The following is a 7,520-nucleotide window of genomic DNA, read 5'->3' on the forward strand; positions in this document are numbered from 1 at the left end:
AGCCCTGCCCTGTGGAGGTTGGCAGTGATGACAGTGACTGTTGTCTTTGGTTGTTTCTTCACAGCTCGCACAATGTTTCTGTCAACAACTGCTGTTGTTACCCGTGGCTGACCTGTTCGATGTCTGTTGCTCAGTACACCAGTAGTTTCTTTCTTTTTCAGGACATTCCAAATTGTTGTACTGGCTATGCCCAATGTTTGTGCAATATCTCTGATCGATTTTCCCTCTTCTCTCAGCTTCAAAATGGTTTGCTTTTCTCCCATTGACAGCTCTCTGGTGTTCATGTTTGCTTAACAGCAAATACTGCTTTCACAGGTGAAACCCAAAGCCCAAAGCAAGAACTATTTAATGTCTCAAACACAATTTGATACTCATGTATATTCCCATTATTTATATGAGCTTTTTTTTTTCTGAACGTTGTTGATTTAGACGTGCGTTACTTTATGTTTAATTATAACTTCTCTCACAGTGTTTTCATCCTGTTTCTGAGAATTACTGTCACTATCAGTGTTTGAACAAAATAAATATCTCGTCACCTTCAGCATTCTTGTAGCTCTTCTTCCCATAAAAGACAAAAATAAAGTTATATTTTTTTTCCCCATTAGTGAAATTATTCAAGGATAGATTTTTACATAGGACTAAACCGGGAGATTCATGGAAAGACATGGAAAGGACATGGAAAGATGGTCCACACTAACGTTAGACTTCAGCTCCAGAATAGAAATCATCAAGATGAATGTTTTACCAAGAATTCTCTATTTGCTTCAATCATTACATATAGAAACTCCCACATCACAATTCAAGGAATGGGACAAAAAGATCTCACGTTTTATATGGGGGGGGGGGGCAAGGAGAAAGGTGGACTAGCTCTACCAAATCTTCTCGAATACTACTATGCAGCCCAACTGCGGCCCCTGGTTTTTGGTGTGACCCCGAATACACTGAAAACACTACAAGGTGGAAAAGACATTGAATTAAAGAGATAGAGGGATGCCATGTTTGTACCCTAAGCCAGCCACTAGATTGGATGATAGAGAGTATCCCCAGGGGAGAGAGAGTGGTGATTGGAGCAGACCTAAATGGTCATGTAAGGGAAGGGAACAGAGGAGATGAGGAAGTGATAGGTAGGTTTGGTGTTAGGGAGAGAAACGTAGAAGGACAGGCAGTGGTAGATTTTGCAATGACTCCAACTATCTGCATGTCCTCCCTCACTACATCCATATATCTCCTCTTTGCCCTTCCTCTCTTTCTCCTACCTGGTAGCTCCATCTCTAACATTCTTCTACCAATGTATCCACTGTCCCTCCTCTGCACATGTCCAAACCATCTCAATCTGGCTTCTCTAGCTTTCTCTCCTAACCTTCCTGTCTGTGTTGTCCCTCTAATGACCTCATTCCTGACCCTGTCCATTCTTGTCACTCCTAAAGAGAATCTTAGCATCTTTAACTCTGCCACCTCCAGCTCCTCCTCCTGTCTTCTGCCTATTGCTACTGTCTCTAAACCATACATCATGGCTGGTCTCACCACTGTCCTGTAAACCTTTCCCTTCACCTTAGCTGACACTCTTCTGTCACAGATCACTCCTGACACTTTTCTCCAGCTGTTCCATCCTGCCTGTACTCTATTCTTCACCTCTCTTCCACAGTCTCCGCTGCTCTGAACAGTTGATCCTAAGTACCTAAACTCCTGCACCTTCACCACCTCTGCTCCTTGTAGCCTCACTATTTCACTGTTCTGCCTTTCGTTTACACACATGTACTCTGTCTTGCTGCGACTGACCTTCATTCCTCTTCTTTCTAGTGCAAACCTCCACCTCTCTAGGTTCTCTTCTAGCTGCTGCCTACTCTCACTACAGATCACAATGTCATCTGCAAACATCATAGTCCATGGGGACTCCTGTCTGACCTCATCTGTCAATCTGTCCATCACCACAGCAAACAAGAAGGGGCTCAGGGCCGATCCTTGATGTAGTCCCACCTCCACTTTGAAGTCTTCTGTCCTCCCAACAGCGCACCTCACTACTGTTGTACTATTCTCATACATGTCCTGCACCAAACTAACATACTTCTCTGCCACTCCTGACTTCCTCATACAAAACCACAATTCCTCCCTTGGCACTTTGTCATATGCCTTTTCTAGATCTACAAATACACAATGCAGCTCCTTCTGACCTTCCCTGTACTTCTCCATCAACATCCTCAAGGCAAATATTGCATCTGTGGTACTCTTCCTAGGCATGAAACCATACTGTTGTTCACAAATCTCCACTTCCTGCCTCAACCTAGCTTCAACTACTCTTTCCTAAATCTTCATTGTATGGCTCATCAACTTTATCCCTCTGTAGTTGTTACAACTCTGTGCATCACCCTTCTTATGAATTGGCACCAGAACACTTTTTCTCCACTCATCAGGCATCTTGCCAGTCTCTAAAATTCTGTTAAACAAACCAGTCAGGAAATTTACTGCCACTTCTCCTAAACACTTCCATACTTCCACTGGTATGTCATCAGGACCAACTGACTTTCCACTCTTCATCCTCTTCAGGGCTTTTCTAACTTCATCCTTTCTAACCTGATCTACCTTCTTCCTACTAGTCTCTGGCTCCTCGTTTCTACTTTCCCTTTCATTTTCCTCATTTAACAACTCCTCAAAGTATTCCTTCCATCTTCTCAGCACACTTTCCTCACTTGTGATCACATTCCCCTCTCTGTCCTTAATCAACCTCACCTGCTGCACATCCTTCCCAGCTTGATTTCTCTGTCTCGCCAATCTATACAACTCCTTTTCTCCTTCCTTTGTTTCCAAACTCTCATACAACTCCTCATATGCCTTTTGTTTGGCCTTGGCCACTTCCCTCTTCACCTCCCTTGTCCTCTCTTTGTACTCCAGTCTGTTCTCTTCTGTTCTGTCACTGTCCCATCTCTTCTTCGCTAATCTCTTTCTCTGCACAATAATACTTTAAGGTGGCGCTTTGGCCAAGAGGCAATGTCTCTGTCATTGGTGTGGCACCCCAGGGTTCACCTCCTAGGCAAGATTAGGTTAGGGTGGTTGGTACCTTCCAGTGGACTCACCACCTGCAGGAAGGTTTAGGGGGGTTGGTGCAGTGCAGTGTGATTTGGGTGGCGGTCATGGAGACTGCTGCCCCCGCGACCCCCGCGATAAGCAGATGAAAATGAATGGATGGATGTATACTGTATGTTCTACGTACAGTACACTGTACACATCTACCGAGTAGAGACTGACAACCTTACAATGCTATGCAATGGAAAAGCAGACCATAAAGTAAAAAAAAAAACACAAAGACCAGGTATCACAGGTTTTTTACTTCACTGTAAAGCAGCAGTCATCAAGGTGAGCTGCAGGAGCAGACTAATTACTAGTGATAAGCTCATGGGGGTGACTAAGGTACCAGCAGTCTAGCTCAGACAGTCTGAGAAGGACTAAGTCTGGTGTGGTGGTGTGGGAAAACCTGACCCTCAGGTCGGCACCTTCACCTCAATAACACTGGAACTGCACCTTTCAGCTACCACTGGCATCAAGGATGCACAGCGCCTCCATCTAATTAATCCACCCTTTGACAGCACAACTCATTGACAGTTACTCACACATGAAAACCACAACTTTCCTTTACATGGTCATTGGCAGCAAAAGACAGTCACTATGTTTTACCTCAAAGCCGCACATATATCTTACTGATCCAAGTCACAGTTCCAGTGATTTGTGGACAAACTGCATGTGCAGTCAGATCTACTGTGTGTGTGTGTGTGTTGTTTTTCAGAGCACAGGATTGGAAGAGTAAGCAGAGTGTGAGGATTGCGATGCCTTCAGGGAGGCCTGTTGGCTGGTGGTTTGCCTAAATTGGTGGAATAATGATGCTGTAAGTCTAAGTTATTACACAGGAGAGCTGAGTTCATGTCTTTGGGAGATAATGCACATTAATTCAAAGCAAAGTCTGGGTTAATGCTTGACAGGCCACATCACTCCAACATAGGTTTTTATAGTACATTTTTAAAGTATAACCACCAAACAAAATAAAATTTGACTGTTTCTATTCTAAAATGATGAAATCCTAATCATTGCAGTGTTTCCAGTGATCTTGAGCATGACATTTTCATCTGTGTGCTTCATTGGCCTCATGATCTGTCTCTCACCTGAAGAGGTGAATTAGAAAATGGGCAACGCTGACTTTTGAGCATTTATAGTCTTTAATGAAGCAAATATGCACAGAAATTCACTAACTCCAGTTCCCCAGAGGTTAGAGATGATGAGAAGACTTTTTAGATGTGATGGAACAAAAATTTCAAGATAAAAGTCTTGATTAGAGTGAAATAAAATAAAGTTCTTTGAAAACACTGAATGTCTTTGATCTTGCTGCATTTAAAACTTGTTCTTTCAAGTTTCACATAAATAAGAGCATACAAGAGCACAGAGTTTTCATTGAAAAGGCAGTAGGGAGAGCAGCCTGACCTGTCACAGAGGTGGTTAACGGCTCCGAAGGAGTCACATGAACAGGGCAGACAGCTGCTGGTGCCATTGGTGAAGAAGCCCTCAATACAGTCCTCACACTGCAGGCCGGCGTATCCCATCAGACACTCACACTGACCGGTGGTCTGGTCACACTCGTTGGGATCTAAAATCCCCTCGTTCCCACTGCTGCAGTTACACATGAGCTCTGAGGGGAGGAATCATATGTTCCAGGTCAAGGGAAAGGCGAGAGACAGGAAATTATAAGGTAGCCATAATGACATTGACAAGTTATTTTGCTGTAACCGTTTACTGAACGAACCTACTGCTCCAACAAATGTTGACAAGTGTCTGCGTGTCTGCATATGAACACTGACAAATGAAGCTGATTATTTTACTAATATCTCCAGTCATTTTGCAGTGTGCAGTAACTAATGAATGGGAATATGTTGGTGACTGATGTTGGTAATGAGAGAGACAGAATGATGAGTCGTGCCTTGCAGGCTTGCATCTGTGATTTGTTAGTGGAGGCCGACTGAGTAAACTGTAAATATATTAAAGGAAATAAAACCTGTCTTAGAATACAACATAACACAACTAAAAAAATGTAAGTTAATAGACAAAGGTAATATGACCAATCTGTATCACTTCAGTCTCTCCTTTCTTTTATATTTAAAAAGTACGGCTATCAAGCGATTTTAATCTGGGCAGCTGTGGGTTAATCACAATTAATCATGATCGTAATTAACCATGAATAATCAAGTTTAATTAGGATAAATCAAAATTTGTAAATATTAATATTTATTTAGATGCTATTACAGTGCATCTTGACGCTGGATTTCAAAACTTCAGTGAAGGCACTGTTGTCCACAACGTCAATCAGTTTTTAGTTCCTAACAATCTATTTGACAATTGAATGCATGCTGGGCGTTTAGGATCCAGGCTCAAGGTGCTTCGTGTAACACAACTTTTTTCTTCAGTTTGTGACAATAACATCATGTGTATCAACTGTGTAAACAATAACTGCAAGCATGGAGGAAGGGATATACAGTACAATGTGTGTCATTTTGCCAATGTGTTAAAAATGTACTCTGATGAATTTCCCAAATAAATTTACATGATTGGGGTGGTAATCTTAACCAAGTAAAAACAAGTTGAATCAGCATTTTCCTATCAGTGTTTTAACACAAAATTGAAGCTATGTTTTTTTTAGGGTACAGACTTCATTCCTTTCCTCTCTAGGCAAACTGATGCAACATTTGAATTAAATAACACTGACAAATTTCCCAGTAGACTTGGCTACTGTGGATATAAAAAGTCTACACACCCTTGTTCAAATGCCATGTTTTTGTGATGTAAAAAAAGACACAAAGATAAATAATTTCTTTTTCCACTTTTAATGTGACCCATAACATGTAATAGGCAATTGAAAAACAAACTGAAATCTTCACGAAGGAAAAATAAAAAATTTAAACATAAAATAACCTTGTTGCATAAATATGCACACCCTGAAACTAATACTTTGTTGCAGCACATTTGGCTTTAATTACAGCACTCAGTCTTTTTGGGTAAGTGTCTATCAGTATGGCACATCTTGATGTCGCAATATTTGCCTGCTCTTCTTTGCTCCAAAATTGCTCCAAATCTGACAGATTGCGAGGGTATCTCCTGTGCACAGCCCTCTTCAGATCACCCCACAGATGTTAGATCGGATTCAGGCCCATTCCAAAACCTCAATCTTATTCTGGTGAAGCCATTCTTTAGTTGATTTGGATGTGTGTTTTGGGTCAAAAAACATCCAAGCCTGCCATCTTTCAGCATGCCAACGCTGAAAGATGGCAGGCTTGGATGTTTTTCTTTGAGAGATAAGGCTTCCATCTTGCCACCCTTCCCCATAGCCCAGACATGAAGAAGACAGGAGATTGTTGTCACATGTACTACACAGCCAGATATTACTGCAACTCCTTCGGTGTTGCTGTCGGCCGCTTGGTATCCTCCCTTTTTGGACGGACGTCCTGTTCTTGGTGATGTCACTGTTGTGCCATATTTTTTTTTATTTGTTGATGACTGTCTTCACTGTGTTCCATGGTATATTTTACTTCATACATAATTCTTTTGTACCCTTCTCCTGACTGATACCTTTGAACAATGAGAACCCTCTGATGTTTTGGAAGCTCTCTGCAGACCATGGCTTCTGCTGGAAGATGTGGCTACCAAAATGTGAAGAAATGTCTACTAGAACAGCTGAATTTTATTTGGGGTTTGTCAGAGGCACTTAAAATAGTGACAAGTGTGTGCTGATTCCATTTAACATGAGTTTCAATGTAATTGGTTGAATCCAAACACAGCCATGCCCCCAGTTATATTCTAACTGGGGGCAGACAGGTTGATCCTGACAGGTTGATTCAGAGCTAGTCACGCCTAGAACCCCTGCTATGAGAAGCCTGCACGGGCACAATCAACCCAGTTTCATTTCACTTTCATTTTGATTCAGGGATTAGAAAAATGAGAAGGAGAAATTTCATGACCTACAACAACAGCTCTGTAACAGACATTTTAAAACTGGTGCTATGTGATGGCATTATGACAGTGATGGTATTTGGTGACATGGTCACCCCAATCTTATAAAGGTGTTATCACCAAAGTGGGAAGGGGGCATGGTAGTGAGTGATGCAGACTGTAAAGGCTTTTTTTCCAATAGACAGCGTGACATGTTTTATTGTACAAACCGACACACACTTCACTATAACTCGCTTCAAATGAAAAGCAATTAACATCGCTGATGGATATACTGAGGGTAAAAACATAGCCCACAGGTGGGCTGTGAGTTAGAAGAAAATGAGAAGTTCTGGAATGAGCTGGATTGGATGATAGAGGGTATCCCCAGGGGAGAGAGAGTGGTGATTGGAGCAGACTTTAATGGTCATGTAGGGGAAGGGAACAGAGGAGATGAGGAAGTGATAGGTAGGTTTGGTGTTAGGGAGAGAAACTTGGAAGGACAGTCAGTGGTAGATTGCGCAAAGAGAATGGAAATGGCTGTGGTAAACACCTATTTC

At 42.0% G+C, this 7,520-nt stretch overlaps 1 protein-coding gene across 1 annotated transcript in view; it reads right to left on the reverse strand.

The window, feature by feature from the left end:
* LOC103397067 (multiple epidermal growth factor-like domains protein 9) overlaps positions 1–7,520 on the reverse strand; it is a 54,780-nt gene that overhangs the window by 20,812 nt on the left and 26,448 nt on the right. Inside the window, exon 2 of the mRNA XM_008335315.3 lies at positions 4,468–4,672. Coding sequence (XP_008333537.2) covers positions 4,468–4,672 — 205 coding nt within the window. The remainder of the gene's footprint in view (positions 1–4,467; positions 4,673–7,520) is intronic.

This window comes from Cynoglossus semilaevis, chromosome W, assembly GCF_000523025.1.
Source record: "Cynoglossus semilaevis isolate Cse_v1.0 chromosome W, Cse_v1.0, whole genome shotgun sequence".
NCBI lineage: Eukaryota > Metazoa > Chordata > Actinopteri > Pleuronectiformes > Cynoglossidae > Cynoglossus > Cynoglossus semilaevis.